At 37.6% G+C, this 18,159-nt stretch overlaps 1 protein-coding gene across 1 annotated transcript in view; it reads left to right on the top strand.

Moving 5' to 3' along the window:
* ERICH2 (glutamate rich 2) overlaps positions 1-17,247 on the top strand; it is a 37,197-nt gene extending 19,950 nt beyond the window's left edge. The window contains 3 exon segments of the mRNA XM_078451156.2: positions 9,292-9,349; positions 16,331-16,402; positions 17,050-17,247. Of these exon segments, the coding sequence (XP_078307282.2) occupies positions 9,292-9,349; positions 16,331-16,402; positions 17,050-17,171 (252 nt within the window). The 3' untranslated portion in view covers positions 17,172-17,247.
* The last annotated feature ends 912 nt before the right edge of the window (positions 17,248-18,159 follow it).

The raw sequence follows: 18,159 nt of genomic DNA, 5'->3' as shown, positions 1-18,159 counted from the left end.
TTTCTCCATATATGTGTGTGTATAAAATTTCAGATATTTTATCATTCTAGAAGTTTTAAATATTTTATATCAGTTATTTCTCTCATCTATTCATATATTACTTTTAAGCATATGACATATTTATAATAGCTATTTTAACGTGCTTGTCTGCTATGCTATCGTTTTTGTCAATTCTAGGTCGGTTTCTGTTGCCTAAGTTTTCTCCATTATATGGGTCATATTTTTCTGCATCTTTGCATGCCTAGTAATTTTTTTTTACTAAATCATAGACATTAAAAATTTTATATTCTTTGGTACAAACTTTTGTAGTTTTCCTTTAAATATTTTTGGGCTTTGATCTGGGACATAGTTGGGTTTCTTGGAAGCAGGTTTCTCTTTTTGAGTCTTATCTTTCAAGCTTTGTTGGGAGGGTCCAGGGTAGCCTTTATATTGTAGGGACAGCACTAAGGCAATGCCCTTATGAGGACTCTTCCCAATGCTCTGTGTATTAAGAGGAACTTCTACTCTGGCTGGAGAAAACATGAGCTCTGTTCAGCCCTGTGTGTGATTCAGTAATTGTTCTACCTGCTCATTCCAGCAATTCTTTCTCTAGCCTCAAATAGTTTCTTCATACTCACATGCAGATGAATTCCAGCCAAAGACTCAAAGAGACACCTCTGCAGATTGCTGGAGCTCTCTTGAAAATATAACATTGGCCTCTCTGAACTCCAAACTGTCTTTTTTCCACTCCAGTCACTGGTATCTGGTTCCTTCCTGCCTGTGCTGGTACCTGGAAATAGCCCACACCTGTAAACTGAGGTAGTAATAGGACCCATCTTGTTTCTCTTCTCCAGATCACTATCCCGTAATACCTATTGTCAAATTACTGAAAACTCTTGTTTCATATATTTTGTATAGTTTTATGGTTGTTTAGGAGGGAGAAAAATCTGATCTCTGTTAGCTCCATCATGGCTAGAAGCCTCAATTAGAGTTTTAGCATAAAATGCTAAAGTGCTTGCCTTTTAATATAATTTAACCGAAATGCTAAGCCATGGAATCATATAAAGAAATCAGACACATTTGCCGTATTTTCCTCTTAGAATAAAGCATATGTAGAGAGTTTTGAAACTTCCTTAATATTATAAGGTGTTTTAGCAAGGGAGAAAAAAATTGATGCCAAGCATTGGGAAGATTTTACTTAACCTCATCCTTTGACTGAACATCTATATCATTCATGAATTATAAAGCATTCAAAGACCCTATTTGCCATAACCAAACACTTTGTAGTTGCTCATTTTATTGCTTTTTTTTTTTTTAATTTTTAATTTTTTTTTTTTTTTTTTTTTGAAGGAGAGAAAGAGCATGAGCAGGTGAGGAGCAGAGAGAAAGGGAGATACAGAATCTGAGGCAGGCTCCAGGCTCTGAGCTGTCAGCACAGAGCCTGATGTGGGGCTCAAACTCACAAGCAGTGAGATAATTACCTGAGCCAAAGTCAGACACTTAACCAACTGAGCCACCCAAGTGCCCTGTCACTATTTCTTTTGTTTTTTATTTTTTTAAATTTTTTAAATGTTTTTATTTATTTTTGAGGCAGAGAGAGACAGAGCGTGAGCAGGGGAGGGGCAGAGAGAGAGGGAGACACAGAATCCAAAGCAGGCTCTAGGCTCTGAGCTGTCAGCACAGAGCCCAATGCAGGGCTCGAACTCACAGACTGTGAGATCATGACCTGAGCTGAAGTTGGACTGAGCCACCCAGGCACCCCTTATTTCTTTTCTATTTTTTTTTGACATTAAATTATAAAAGTAATCCATGACTTCATTTTCAGATAAATATTCAAACAATATGAGATTGCTTATTTTCATATGTTATGCTGTATCTGTGCATAAGATCTTTTGTTTTCAGAATGCATCTCTTTTTAAATTCTCAACTTTTATTTTCAAAATTTTCAAACCTACAGAAAAATTGAAAGATTAGAGACAAACCAAGAAACAGACTCATAACTATAGAGAATAAACTGATGGTTACCAGAGGGGAGATGAGTGAAAGGATGGGTGAAAGAGGTGATGGAGATTATGGAGTGCACTTGTGATGAACATCGGGTGATATATGGAATTGAATCGCTATATTATCTACCTGAAACTAATATAACACTGTATGTTAACTGTACTGGAATTAAAAAAAAACAAAAACAAAATATAGTTAACAACTAAAATCACAACATGAATTTTGATGGAATCCTGCCTAGAAAAAAATCTTAAAGACAATTAAAAAAATTTTAAAGACAAATTGGGAAGTCTCAATTTGAATGTAATATTTTATTACAGAATTACTGTTAATTTTCTTAGATGTGATAAGGGTATAATGTTACACTGAAGCATGAACTTATTCTTAGGAGACTCATGCTTGAATATTTCAGGGTGAATTTTACAATGTCTGTAACTTTCAAATGTTTCTGTGAAAAATATCTAGACTATCTACACCTTACCTATCAAAAGAGAGAGATAAAGCAAATGTAGCACAATGTTAAGAAGTGTTGAATCTAGGTAAAATGTATACGTGTGTTCATAGTTCTAATCTTTCAATTTTTCTTTTCTTTGTTTTCATCATAAGTGTACTCTTTGATCTGTAATATTCCATTGTATATAATATACCACATCTTCTTTATCTGTTTATCTATCAGTGAACACTTGGGCTGCATCCATAATTTGGCTATTGTAAATAATGCTGCTATAAACATAGGGGTTCATGTATCGCTTTGAATTAGTGTTTCTGTATTTTTTGGACAAATACCCAGTAATGCAATTACTGGATCATAGTTTAGTTCTATTTTTAACTTTTTGAGGAACCTCCATACTGTTTTCCACAGTGGCTGTACCAGTTTGCATTCCCACGAACAGTACAAGAGGGTTTCTTTTTCTCCACATCCTCTCCAACACTTGCTGTTTCTTATGTTTTTGATTTTATCATTATGACAGATATGAGGTGATATCTCATTTCAGTTTCAGTTTGCAACTCCCTGATGATGAGTGATGTTGAGCATCTTTTCCTGTGTCTGTTGGCCATCTGAATGTCATCTTTGGAGAAATATCTGTTCATGTCCTGCCCATTTTTAATTCGATTGTTTGTTTTTTGGGTGTTCAGTTGTATAAGTTCTTTATATATTTTGTATACTAACCCTTTATCAGATATGTCATTTACAAATATCTTGTGTTCAGTAGATTATCTTTTAGTTTTGTTAATTGCTTCCCTTTCTTTGCAGAAGTTTTTTATTTTGATGTAGTCCCAATAGTTTATTTCCCTTGCCTTAGGAAACATATCTAGAAAAATGTTGCTATGGCCAATGTCAGAGACATTACTGCCTGTGCTCTCTTTCAGGATTTTTATGGTTTCAGGTCTCATATTTAGGTCTTTTTTTTTTAACCTTACAATTTTATTTAATATTATCAATGTAATATAGGTAGTCATAGTTTTAAAAAGTGTCGTTATTCTCTCTTTCTTAAAAACTACTCTGGTTTTTTTTATTTTTTGCACGTACCTTTTCATTTTTTAAAAATGTTTCTCCATCCCCCCACTTTCAATCTGCAAGTGTCTTTAGGTCTGAAATGAGTCTCTTGTAGGCAGCATGTAGATGGGTTTGGTTTTTTTATCCACTCTGTCACCCTATGTCTTTATTGGAGTGTTCATTCACGCTCAATGTAATTATTGATAGATTTGTATATATTGCCATTTTGCTACTTGTTTTATGGTTTTTTTTTGTAGTTTTCCTCTAATCCTTCTCTTGCTCTCTCTAATGATTTGTTGGCTTTCTTTAGTGATATACCTAGGTTCCTTTTTCTTTATTCTTTGCGTATCTATTAGTGGTTTTTGATTTGTGGTTACCATTAGGTTTGTATATAACATCATCTGCATATAGCAGTCTATATTAAGTTGATGGTCACTTAAAGTTGAACCCATTCTTTATTCCTCTCCTCACCGTGTTTTAGGTATATGGTGTCATGTATTACATCCTTTTATTTTGTGAATCCTTTGACTGATTTTTTACAGAAATATTTAGTCCTACTACTTTTATGTTTCCTACTTTTCATACTCTCACGTATGTTCTTTCTTTTCCACTCAAAAAGTCCCCTTTAATATTTCTTGTAGGGCTAGTTTTGTGGTCATGAACTCCTTTAGTTTTTGTTTGTCTGAGAAGCTCTTCATCTCATTCTATTCTGAATGATAGCCTTACTGGATAGTGTTCTTGGCTACACGTTTTCCCCATTCAGCACTTTGAATATATTCAATATATTCCACTTCCTTCTGGTCTATCCACTGAAAGCCTTATGAGATTTCCCTTATAGGTAACTATCTTCTTTTCTTTTACTGCTTAATTTTTTTTTCTTTATTACTACTTTTTGCCATTTTGATTACTATGGTGTGGACCTCCTTTGGTTGATTTTGTTAGGATCTCTGTGCCTCCTGGATCTCTGGGTTTCTGTTTCCTTCCCCAGATTAGGGAAGTTTCCAACTATTATTCCTTCAAATAAATTTTCTGCCCCCAATTCTCTCTCTTCTTCTTCTGGGATCCCTATAATGTGAAAGTTATTATGCTTGATGGGTCACTGATTTCCCTAAGACCATTCTTGTTTTATGTAACTCTTTTTTCTCTCATTTGTTCAGCTTGATTACTTTCCATTACTCTATCTTCTGGATCATTCATTTGTTCCTCTGCTTCTTCCAGCCTGCCATTTATTCCATCAAGTGTATTTTGATTTTATTTATTATGTTCTTTCTCTCTTATTGGTTCTTTTTTTTATCTCTGTGTTAAGGGTCCCACTGATGTCCTCCACCTTATTCTCAAGTCCAGTGAGTATCTTTATGGTCATTACTTTAAATTCTCTATCAGGCATATTACTTATATCCAGTTCGCTTAGGTCTCTTGCTGTGATTTTGTCCAGTTCTTTCATTTGTGACATATTCCTCTGTCTCTTCATTTTACCTAACTCTCTGTGTCTGTTTCTGTGTGTTAGGGAAGTCTCTTGCTCTTGTAAGTAGTGGGAAGGACATGCACTTTTAACTAGGTAGCACTGGTCCTCTTCCACAGGGGACACGCAGCTACCACAGAGACAGAGCTGGGCACTCCACAAAGGATGAGCAGTCAGGGGATGCAGTTTTAACAAGGTGCAAACGTCCCCCGTGAGAGGTCAGGAGAGGCACTGCTGGCAAGGTTTGCAGGGGTCTTCTGGGGGAGAGGATCTACAACACAAGGACTGAGGCAGGCCTGACTGGAGGGGGCGGGGTGTGGTGTAAGCAAGGTAGGTAGTGAATGCCAGTGTTGTGCTGGTTCCCACAGGTAGTTGTATGTTTATGATGAGGGGCAAGGGAGGGAAATGGAGGCTGCCAGCTCCTTTGTTCCTGGAGAAGCTCCTCCCCAAACTCCTGAGTTGGTAACCAACTCTCCCTCCCATAAGCTCCAGGTGACTTTCAAACTGTTTACAAGCTGTATCTCTGAAGGATGTTTGCTGTGCTATCTCTTTAAGGGTAAGGGCTCAGCTACCTATCACCCTCTGAGCTCTCCCAGAGCCAAGGCTGCTGAGTTTTAAAGTTTCAGGCTTTAAGTACCTCTGGTTGTAAGCACTCAGGAAATTTAGACCCTCTGGTTTTCAAAGGCAAATGCTGTGGGTATTCCTCTTCCCCCTGCAGGCTCCCCCTGTGTGATAGTCTGTTTCTCACCCCTCTCTGGGTCTGTGGCTCCCTTCTTCCAGTGGTCAGATCTATGGGGTTTAGGTTCCCACTGAATCCTCACCCTTCTGACCCTCTTTGACGTGGCCTCTTTTCTATATTCAGTTGTAGAATTTGTTTGGCCAGTCTTTGGGTCATTATCTGGGTTGTTTGCAGTGATGCAAGTGTTACCTAGTTGTATTTGAGGGACAAGGTGAGTTTAGGGTCCGGCTACTCTGCCATCTTCCCTGGAAGTCCCATCTCTTTATTTTGAATGTCACAAATAATTTAATGTAAAACCACTTTTTTTAAACCTGTCTTCTTAATTTAGCTTGACTTTGAAGTTTTAAGCAATTCTCATGAAAGTCTTTAGCCAAATATCCATTGCATGAATTTCTTAATTTCACTGCATTTTGAACTGTTAAAAGGAAATATATACATACACATTTTTTTGTTAACAGCAACAACAAACAGGTCAGTGCTAAGTACATTTTTAAATTGATTCCATGCTCCTTTTCATTTTCTGAGGCTAGTATTATTAACATAATGCTTCATGAAATAGACTAGATATTAATTGATATTGAGAAATTCTTGTTAATTTTGTTAGGTATAATAGCCATAGTGTCATTGGGTTTTTAATTTAAAGTGAAATGAGATGATATCTGTAAAAAATCTTAAAACAGTCTAGGCAGACTGGGGAAAAGAATGTATAGTAATATTGATACAATCAGATTGACAAAATATTAATTTTTGAAGATGAGAATTGGAGATGTGTACTTCTTTTACTATTTTTTCTACTTCTGTGTTTATTTAAATTTTCCATAAAGATTTTAAAAATATAAATAATAGCTATATATGATACTGGTCACATTCTCTGTTATGAATTAAACTAGGCATTGAAAATAAAAATAACTAGGGGCGCCTGGATGGCGCAGTCGGTTGAGCGTCCGACTTCAGCCAGGTCACGATCTCGCGGTCCGTGAGTTCGAGCCCCGCGTCAGGCTCTGGGCTGATGGCTCAGAGTCTGGAGCCTGTTTCCGATTCTGTGTCTCCCTCTCTCTCTGCCCCTCCCCCGTTCATGCTCTGTCTCTCTCTGTCCCAAAAATAAATAAAAAACGTTGAAAAAAAAATTAAAAAAAAAAAGAAAATAAAAATAACTACAATAACAAAACTACTTTAAACTAAAAGGTATTCTTCTGGATGACACTTGAATTACAAATCAAAATCAAAACTAAACTTACAAACTACTTAGAAAATAGTGATAACCACAACACTAAATATTAAAGCTTTCAAAAAGAGCTTAAGGTTTTGAATACTTAAGTGATGACAATGTTGATTCAAAGGGGAATGACAACAAATGAACTAAATAGTAATTCCTAGAAAAAGAACAAAATAAATATAAGGAAAATAAGAAAAGGAATTAAATAAACAAAATTCAAAGTAAATACCAAATTACTATATCCATTTAAGAACAGGATATTTGAAAAAAGAATGACCTAGATAAACCACAAGATACCATAATTAAAATGGAAGGAAACCACAAATAGGAATGAAAATAAATAGGTCTTAATAGACAAAAATAGATTTTAAAAATGTAACGGGTGCCTGGGTGGCTCAGTCAGTTAAGCCTCCGACTTTGGCTCAGGTCATGATCTCACGGTTTGTGGGTTCGAGCCCCATGGTGGGCTCTGTGATGACAGCTCAGAGCCTGGAGCCTGCTTCGGATTCTGTGTCTCCCTCTGTCTCTCTTCCTCTGCCCTCCCCTGCTTGCGCTGTCTCTCACTCTCTCTCAAAAATAAGTAAATATTTAAAAAATCTAAAAAAAAAACCCAAAAACAATTCTGTTTAATGAGTTTACCATAGCATTTATTAATATGTGAAAAAGTGGGGATTGTGGTAAAGGTAATGGTTTATAGAAAAATCTGCAGAAGTGTTCTATTTCCATTAAAGAAATGTAAATAATCATACCTGTGGAAGAAACTGAAAAAACTGGTAGAGAACTTCTTAAAATGGTGCCTGGGTATATATCAAATGTCTAGAAACATGGGGAAGTGTCTCTTCTAATACTCCATGCCCTTGTCTCTTGCAGAAGAAGCCTAGTATACCTGCCTATGTTCAGAATATAGTACACACAATCAAGAACAATCATCTAAGTTTAGGGTTATTTTTTAATGGAAGCAGTCTAAGTAAGTTTTAGAATAGGACATTAGTTTTATTAACCTGTAGCCTAAGTAAAAAATATATAAGAATATTTAATTTTATGGGGAGAAAATTATCATGATATGTGGCTTATTTTTCATAAGTTACTGAGGGGCGCCTGGGTGGCTCAGTTGGTTAACCAACTGACCTTGGCTCAGGTCATGATCTCATGGTTTGTGGAATCAAGCCCCACATCAGGCTCTGCACTGACCGTGTGGAGCCTGCTTGGGATTCTCTCCCTGCCCCCTCTCTCTGTCTCTCTCTGACTTGTACTTTCTCTCTCAAAATAAACTTAAAACAAAATTTTTTTTAATAAAAAAAAAAATTACTGAATAGGGGCACCTGCGTGGCTCAGTTGGTTGAGCATCTGACTCATGATTTCGGCTCAGGTCATTTTCCCAGGGTCATGGATCCAGCCTTGTATGGGGCTCTGCGCTGAGCATGGAGCCTGCTTAAGATTCTCTCTCTCTCTCTCTCTCTCTCTCTCTCTCTCTCACTCTTTTGCTCTCCCCCCCACCCCTCTCTCCTACTCACATACATGCTCTCTCTCTCTCTCTAAAATAAGCAAAAAAAGTTACTGAATAATCCTAGTTTTTGTGAATATGTGTTTAACTTATGGAAAAATACTAAAATGATATGATGAAGATGCTAAAAATAAATATCTCTGGATGGTAGAAATATAAATGCTTTTTAGTTGGGGACAGAATGTGTTTATTTAGCTTTTAAATTCCTTACATACAAAAATATGTACTACTTTGTAACAATAAAAATATAATAAAAGTGAAACAAGGGACGCCTGGGTGACTCAGTCGTTTAAGCATCCTACTTCAGCTCAGGTCATGATCTCATAGTTCATGAATTCGAGCCCCACGTCGGGCTCTGTACTGACAGCTTGGAGTCTGGAACCTGCTTCAGATTCTGTGTCTCCTTCTCTCTCTGCCCTTCCCCTGCTCATGCTTGGTCTTTCTGTCTCTCAAAAATGAATAAACATTAAAAAAAATTTTTTTTAAATAGTAAAATGAAATGAATTACAATCTTAGTCATGTAATTATGGACTAAGTTTACAAAAAAAAAAAAAAAAAAAGCTGTATCTGAACCAAAGGGATATTAAAGTGATGAATGTCTTTACTATCTCTGCCAGTTGAACCAACCTATGTATTCTGAAATTGTTAAGTAATATACATATAGTATGGCTGCAGTAACATAGAGGTATCATACTTGTTCTCTGTTGCCTTGCCATGGGAAGTCCTTAAATATTCTTCATTAATTGATTACAGACTTACTCCTGCAAAAATGTAGAAATATTAAAAGAAAAATATTTAATAAATAATGTAATATTTTTAAGGGGTTTATTATTGACATTTAAATTCTCTCTGAAAGTACTTATCTGAAGAGTTTCTTAATGTTTTCCAGTTCCTGAGAGCAGAAATGGGCCAAGACTACCATTTGGCAAAAAAATTATGTCAGATGAGTAAGTACAAAATACTTTTATGTTTTCTTTTTTTTTCCAAAATACTTTTCTGTTTTCTAATCTTTTATTTGTTTCTAAATGCATTTCATAATTTGTAAGATGGTCTGATTATTATAGCCTAGTAAACTCCCTAATAGTATCTCAGTGATTCCTTAATAGTAAGTTAAGTTGATTGGTGTAAGGACTAATTTAGACATCTAGAATAACTTTGGGATAAACTAAAAAAGACTAATCAGGGGTGCCTGGGTGGCTCAGTCTGTTAAGCGTCCGACTTCAGCTCAGATCATGATCTCACAGTCCTCGGGTTCGAGCCCTACATCGGGCTCTGTGCTGATAGTTCAGAGCCTGGAGCCTGCTTTGGATTCTGTGTCTCCCTTTCTGTCTGCCCCTCTCCTGCTCATGCTCTGTCTCTCTGTCTCAAAAATAAATTTTAAAAAACATTAAAAAAAAACATTAAAAAATTTTTTGTAAAAAGACTAATCATCACTGGAAAATAAATAAAAATCTTGACCTTCATGATAATGAGTTAGTTAACTTTATGCCTTTAGTTTCAAAGACATGTCAGGTAGTATAGCAAACCTTACTTAATATGCATTTATTCCACAAATATTTGAGTGCCTCCATGTGCCAGGCACTGTTTTAGACACTGGAAGTATAGCAGTCAATAAGACAGATAACAATCCCACATTTATATCTAGTATCAAACAGATAACAAATTCATATATAACTAGTGTGTCATAAATGATAGGTGCTATGGAGAAAAATTAAGTAGAGAAGAAGGAATAGAAAGTACTAGAAAGATGCAAAGCAGTTTTGAATAAGATGGTCTAGGAAGGCAGGACTCATAGCAAATGTATTGAGATGCAAACATGCCTGATGAGGAACAGCAAGGAGGCCAGTGTAATCAGGGCAGAATACCTAAGGGGAAGTGTGACAGGAGATGAGGTCAGAGAGGTTATCGTTTGGGGATTATGTAGATTGCATAGCACCCTTTCATAATTTAAGGACTTTGGCTCTTTCTCTGAGCAAAGTGGGAAACCATTGGGCACTTTTGAGTAGAGGAATAATAACGATCTACCTTATTTTTCTTTCTTCCTTTGGTTTTTAGTAGTTTGGCTGATGTATCTTACGCTCAGGCTGTTGTTTCTTTTTCTTTTTTTTTTTTCGTTTCTTTTTATTTCTATGCTTTGTTTTAGAATTGTTCTACTAACCTACCTGTTTTTGAGTTAACCTGTCCTATCTTCTGCTGTGTTCAATCTGCTGTTAAAACTATCCAGTGAGTTCCTGGGGCTCCTGGGTGTCTCAATCGGTTAAGCGACCGTCTCCCACTCAGGTCATGATCTCGCGGTTTGTGAGTTCAAGCCTCGCATTGGGCTCTGTGCTGACAGCTCAGAGCCTAGAGCCTGCTTTGAATTCTGTGTCTCCCCCTCTCTCTGCCCCTCCCCTGCTCATGCTCTGTGTTTGTCTCTCAATAATAAATAAACGTTAAAAAAGTTTTTTTAAAATATAATGTAGGAATTGTGAGGATCTACTTTCACTTGCCTCACATAGACTCCCCGCTATGGGTACAGTACTTCTTACATCATTGGCTAAATTTTTTTAAGATTTTATTTTTAAATAATCTCTACACCTAACGTGGGGCTCGAACTCACAACCCCAAGATCAAGAATCATGCACTCTTCCAACTGAGCCAGCCAGGCACCCCTCATTGGCTAATTTTTAAAATGGATTTCTTGAATGCTTTTCACACTACTTATTTTATATCCAAAATAATTTGCCTTGTCTAATCCTTTTAAGCACTTTTGACCTTTAGAGCCATTGAATAAAATATTTTGATTAAAAGTATTTTTGGGTGGTGCACAAACAGAATTTCTGATAAGAAGGACTCCTTCAAGAAAATCGTGTCCATTCCCACTGTTACAAATAACAAAGCAGAAGCAGAGAGAGGCTAAGCGGCTTGGTCAGCACCATTCAGGGAGCTAGTGGCATGGCCAAACTGGAGCCCAAGCTGCCGCCTCCCACAGCACCCCTCTTCTGTTGGGGGCTGGGGTACAGGTGAGTGAGTCTGTAGTTCTCAGTCCCAGCTCCCAGAGTTTCTTGTGCAGCCTAATAGTGGGAAAATTCATGTATTATATCTCCGTATCCATCAGTCATTTTAGAAAGCCTCTGGCTGAAGCTGATAAAATATATGCACTGATATCACCACATCTGTTAGTCACTTTTGATTGTTAGGCCTATAGTATGTCGCATAAACAGCAGGTGCTCAATAAAATGCTTATTGACCTGAGTCAAACCAGTAAACGTCCATTAAATACATTCATTGAGAATGAAAAAGTTCAAACTGGTCTATCCTAATTGGGTTATGTCCCTGTAAAATTTCTCTCCCTCCCTCCCTTATATCAAGCACAGACTTGTACCAGACATTGTGCTGGGAGCTGGAGAGAAAGCAGGTATCACAGCACACATGCTCTAAACCTTTTTGGAGTTGACATTAACCATGGTTTGGTTTGGTTTGTTACTCCACTGGCTCAGCCAGTAATACTGTTCACTTTTTTCTGTCAGTGTCAAATAGCCTCAGACTAGGATTAGAAGACAGGAAAAGGAGCTGTGGAGGGCCCTAAGACCGGCACCATGCCAGGTGGGAAAGAACACTACTCCCAAAAGAGGAGGATGACTGGAAATGGGGCAGAAAGGTGCAGAGATGGGGGGGAGGGGGGCTGGCTGCATGTGCATGCAAAATAAGATTGGCTACCCCTGAAGCAGATTCCAGCCATTGATGTGAAATTAGGGAGGCCCAGGATTAGCAATGCTAAGCAAGTTCAGGAAAGAACAGAGAGTTGGAGACACTGTCTGGGGGGGGGGGGGGGGGGGGAGAAAGTACTAGTTTGATGCTAATAGGAAACACTTGGCTGAGGACTGACCAAAGTTCCTCTCTATATTCAGAACAACAGACAAAATGAATTTTTTTCATCTAGGATGGCGTCAGGTTATTTTATATGTGAATGCTTATAGTATATTGTCCTTTTTTCTTTCTTTTTCATTTTTTTTAATGTTTATTCAGTTTTTGAGAAAGCATGAGCAGGGAAGGGCAGAGAGAGAGGGGGATACAGAATCCCAAGGAGGTTCCAGGCTCTGAGCTGTTAGTACACAGCCCAATGCGGGGCTTGAACCCACAAACCATAAGATCATGACCCGAACCGAAGTTGGATGTTTAACCAACTAAGCCACCCAGGTGCCCCAGTTTGTCTTTTTTTCCCTATCTTCTACCTCTGCTATAGAACACTCCTTTCTCTCTCTCTCTCTCTCTCTCTCTCTCTCTCTATGTATATATCTCTCTCTGTATATATCTCTATATGTATTTATATATATTTATGTATCTCTCTATATATTTTTATATATATTTATGTATGTAAACATAGATTATTTACATATTTATGTATTTATGTGTCTGTATTGAGCACCTACTAATAATGAGAACATTCTTGAATACCTTGTTTAATTCTTAAAACAATTCTATGGGGCAGATATTATGAACCCCATTTTACAGTTGAGGAAACTGAGTCTTAGCAAGGAAAACTAATTCACCTAGGATTAGATGCTAGGTCTGGCTTGAAAGCTTCTGATATCCTACTATATTTCCATTTCCTCATTTGATTAATAAACATATCTCTGGTCAAGGAGGCAGAGACTTGGAAAAGAGGTACTTTTGTGGGTCAATCAGGCTTGAAATGGCTCCTATGGTCAACTAATATATTTATTTTCTTTGTATCTGAGGCAGTTAATTTACATAAAGTAATGCATCTTTGTCCCTTCTGAAATGTTTTAAAAATTCATTTTCTGAATAAAGCCACTGGTTGCCTGTATGTTTCCTTGCTGTCCAATCACAGTGTAATCATTTATATCTCTGTTTGGCTTCAGGGCTTCCCACCTGGCATCCATTGGTTTCTTTTCTCTTCATCCTGCCTTTAAAAAAAGAAATTGTATTGGGTTCCCCCAAGAAATTTTATTTGTCGGTAAAGGCTTGAATTTTATCTATCTTTCACACACAGTTTTTATATGTGCCTAATATTTCCTCAGCCATTTTCCTGCTATGTCATGCAGAAGTGATATATTGGCTGTATGCCATTTCCTGCCAGGCATTGGAAGCATCCTGGGAAAGTGGTTTTTAAATGGGACTGAAGGTCAAGAGTCCCAAGTACTTTTTTTAGTTCATCTCATGATTGACTGTGAGATGTTGTGCTGGTCAATCTTTCTATTTACTGGTCTCTTCACCTGTAAGAAGGGAATGTGCAGCTCACTTTTCTCAGGGCACAACAGTGCTCCTCACAGCAGCCCAAGATTTTACACACAAAAAACATTTAGGCCTGGAAGACCTACTCATCAATTATAATAATTCTAAGTGTTTAACAATAATGGCCTGAGAACCAAAATGGTTCTCATCATTTTGGTCTAACACAATTACAGATGTATCTTCAGAAAAGATAGTTACTCTGCAGTTTTCTTTTCCTTCCTTTTTCTTTTTGAGTAAAATAAATCACTCTTTCCTTTTTAACCTAGAGTATAATTTAAAAAAAAATTTTTTTTAACGTTCATTTACTATTGAGAGACAGAGAGAGACAGTGCTAGAGCATGGGACGGGCAGAGAGAAGGGGAGACACAGAATCCGAAGCAGGCTCCAGGCTCTGAGCTGTCATCACAGAGCCCAATGTGGTGCTCGAACCCACGAAGAGATCATGACCTGAGCCGAAGTCAGATTCTTAGCCGACTGAGCCACCCAGACGCCCCTAACCTAGAGTATAATTTTATCTAGGCATCAAAGGACTGCTTCCTACTATTCATTTATTCCATTTTTTAATGTTTTGAGGGCTCCGGCTCTGTGTCAGTCTCCTAGGGATGCTACAGTGAACAAGACCAATGTCTTATCTACCTTAGAATAGCCTCCAGTCTGGGGGACTTAGAGCCCAATGCACAACAGAATCCCCCAGCTCCCTGCCCCAGCTCTTTAGCTGGAAGGAGACATCCACTGAACATTTAGGAAGGAGCCAAGCCTTTCTCTAGGTCCAAATCCATTCCAGGAAAATGAATGATAATCAGCAGTTACTTGGTTCTTAGTGCACTAAGGACTGGACTGAGTGTTTTATCTGCATTATCTCACTGATTCATCAAAATGGCCTAATGTGGCCAATAGTATTATTACAGATAATAGAACTGAAGTACAGAGATAGTAAATATTTCCCCCATGGAGACCCAACTAGACAGTGGCGGAACCAGGATTCACATCTGACAGTCTTTCTTCAGGGCCCATATTGGAATCTGTTTATGGACTCAGGTTGGGAACAACTCCCAAGACACTAACTGAATGTGCTAGAGGCTTTTCTTACCTTTTTACCAACTCTACTAGCCTGTCAAAGACTTTCTGATTCATCATCTAGAATGCATATTTGTGGGCTAAGTTTTAAAACAGATACCTTTCCCTCACTCTGAAAATTGACAATTGTAGAAGTCAACAGTTTTTTTTAAACCATGAGAGTAGCTGATCTCATACTCCAATCCCATGAAATGATCCTAATTCCAATATGAAATTTTCTAAACTGTATTCAAGATTTCTTAATAAGTGTTCAACCAAAAAGGATTCCATGGGAATAGTAAGTTGGGGAAACCACATTCTCATAATGGTCTGAGCATATTAATGGTTCTGTAAAATCCTGCAATTTCTTCTACTGTAAATTTTACCTGATTAACCTCATTTGACCTAGTTTCCAAAATATGTATTAATATCTTAAGAAACTAGCTAGTATCCCAAGGGGCAAATTGAAGAAACTCTGCTCTTGAAAAGGCTCAGAGAATATTTAGACTGCTAATGATAAGTATATTTTAGTCCAATTTAAAATGAATCAAGATACTTTTATTAGAAATCTTAAAAGGTGTCTAAATACCTATAGGATCCTTAAAAGCAGGCACACAGTCATGCTAACCCAGACTGATGGTAAATTATATTGGTAGATTAGGAAATAGAGACACTGGTTTGGTGGGTCAGGATGAAAGCCATATGGGATGAGGTCCTCTGAGCACTGGGGCATAGTTGAACCAGCCACAATTATTTGTCTTACTCTAAGCCAGAAGAATAGCACACGATGTTTTAGCGCCCCCTGGGGGCCATCAAGATAGTGCACAGGAGTCACAACATTAAATGGCTAATGCAGAATTATGAATGTCCCTCAAGGCAGGTAGGAAGAAGGTAGAGAGAGATCTGGGGTTAAAAAATAGCCTAAAGAACTCCAAAACAAAAGTTGAAAATGTTTCTAACCTCTAAAACATTGATAACATACCACCAAGCCCCCCCAAAATCTACTGATATGGTCCAAAGATGACACATGCTGTTAAGTAGGCAATGACTAGGGTGTAAACCAGGGTAAAAGTTTTCAGGATGAAGAGAAAAAAGAAACATAAGTTTTCCCTCTTTGAAAGATGAGTTTCTCAAAATGGCATCTCTACCATGGAAGAGCTTGCATTTTAAAAAATCATAATAAAATTCTGTTCTGTGTTCAGATAAGGTCTCTAAGAAAGGCTGTCTTGTAGACATTGAGTGGGAGAGATGAAAAGCAGGATTAACAGACCTCCAGGCACAGTCTTCTCATTAGCAAAGCCTCCACATTTTGCAGGATATGTACCTTGTTTGTGGGATGATTATATTCAAGAAACACTCTGGCTACAAGGCCTATGAGGAAAGCCTCATAGTGGTGGAGATTGCATTTTTTAGACAGGAGGTAGAAAATATATTGAGCATTATTTCTCTTACAATGCACCTATGATAAGTAGAACATTTTCTCTATTTACACTTTGGTATTCCTATGGTATAATTGGTATTTATTGCTTTGTGCATTTTTACTTACTCTGATTGACAGTTCCAATCTCATTCTGAGGAGTGCTTGCTGAAACACTTTGAAGATTAATAACACACATTCTGTTGTCCATTTTCAGTTCTAATCTATGAACCAGAAAATCCTGAGGCCAAGGAGTTTTTCTCACTTATTGAAGAAATGTTGCTGATGGGTAAATTTAAAAATTGAAATTCCTTCTTTCTCATAGAACTATGAGCAGTCACTATTTAAAAACCTATTATCCCAGGAGATTAGTGAAGTACACCCTCAGAAAGTGGTTAAGAAAAGGCTAACTGGTTGTCTTGGATGGTTTAATGAAACCAACTTGTCCTTTGTAGATGGTCAGGGTGACTCCCTTTTCTCTGTGGGGTAGAACTGCCCAAGTAAATCAGGCTCCCTGGGTACCAGGCATCAGGGACTGACACGGTCTTCACAAGGAACAGAACGTGCTAATTTCCACACATGTTAAAAGAGCTATCCCACAATTCCAAGGAAAACTAGTACCCTCTAAATTATCCTACATCTCACTTACTCTTACTATATTTAATTAAGAATTACATTGACAATAGTAAAAAAAAAAAAAACTTTATAGACCTATGTTTTAAATTTACTCTAAATCCATAAACATCTTTATACCAGTAAGAATATGGTCTTTGTACTACTATTTTGATCCTACATACAGTTAACAAAGTTCAGCTCAGTCTTCATGTTCCAAAGATAGGTATTTCTTAGTGGAGGGAGAAGCAAGAAGAATTATGATTTTTCAAAGAGTAGAAATATCAAGAACATTTTAAGCAATTTTCTTCCTTTCTATGGCAGAGAAATCTCAAAATCTTGAGGAAGATGATGAAGATAGTGAAGAAGACAGTAGCAGTGAGAGTGAAGGAGAGAGCAGTGAGGAGCTAAGTGAAGAAAGCTCTGATGAATGCGAAGACGGGTGATGAAGGTTGCTGCTATGGTTTAATCTTCATGTATTTTCATTACTGTATACATGGAAATATAAAGGAGAAAGCTGCATTTTAGTCTTGTTCTTTATTTGGCACAGAGTTCTTTTAATTTATCCATATCGGTTTGAGCTCCTTCTTGATATTTAGTTCTTACCTCTATGTGAGTTACTCAGAGAGGAAATTAGTAATTGAAAATATTTACATAGCTGTAATTGTGTACCAGGTGCTGTTGTGCACACATTAGTTCATTTAATCCAACAAACCCATGAGGCTTGGGTTAAAACAACACAAATTTATCATCTTACGGTTCTGGAGGTCAGAAATCCAAAATGAGTCTCACTCAGTCAAAATCAGGATGTCAGCAAGTCTGTACTCTTTCTGGAAGCTCTAGGAGAAAATCTCATTCCTTTCTTTTGCCAGCTTCTAGAGCCTCCACACATTCCTTGGCTCCTGGCCTCTTCCTGCATCTTCAAAACGAGCAACACCTGGCTGAGATCTTCTCACATTGTCATCTCTCTAATTCTCTCTCCCCTCTGTTGTGATTTTTGTTAAAGTAACATTTGTTAAGTAGAGCCCTGGTGTGTCAGATGGTTCGTGATGCTTCCACAAAGACCACAAGGGAAAGTAAAATGAGAAGTTTATTATTCACAGGTCCTGGAGGAGGTACATGGCATGCATCAGAGGGGCCACATAAGGAGGTCAAGGTGCAGACAGAGTGGACAGCAGGACCAGGGGCATGCCTTTATTAGGGCCATGAGTGGAGTGCTTTGGGGGTTCTCAGGCTAAGGCTGGATTTACCAATTCAAACCAAAAAGATCAGGTTTTAGTAAGCTCCGTGGGGGTCTTATCTAAGGGATGCACAGGGGAAAGAGTTGGGAGGCAGGAGAGACTGTTTATCACCAGGGGCACTGGGGAAGTTATATCAGGAACATACACTTACTTGTGATTCTACAGGCTCTTATCTAGTACATGGGCTGTTATC

The sequence above is a fragment of the Panthera onca genome, chromosome C1 (genome assembly GCF_046562875.1).
Source record: "Panthera onca isolate mPanOnc1 chromosome C1, mPanOnc1 haplotype 2, whole genome shotgun sequence".
Classification (NCBI taxonomy): domain Eukaryota; kingdom Metazoa; phylum Chordata; class Mammalia; order Carnivora; family Felidae; genus Panthera; species Panthera onca.
Note: the sequence above shows the minus strand (reverse complement) of the source record. Positions and strands in the feature narration are given on the sequence as shown.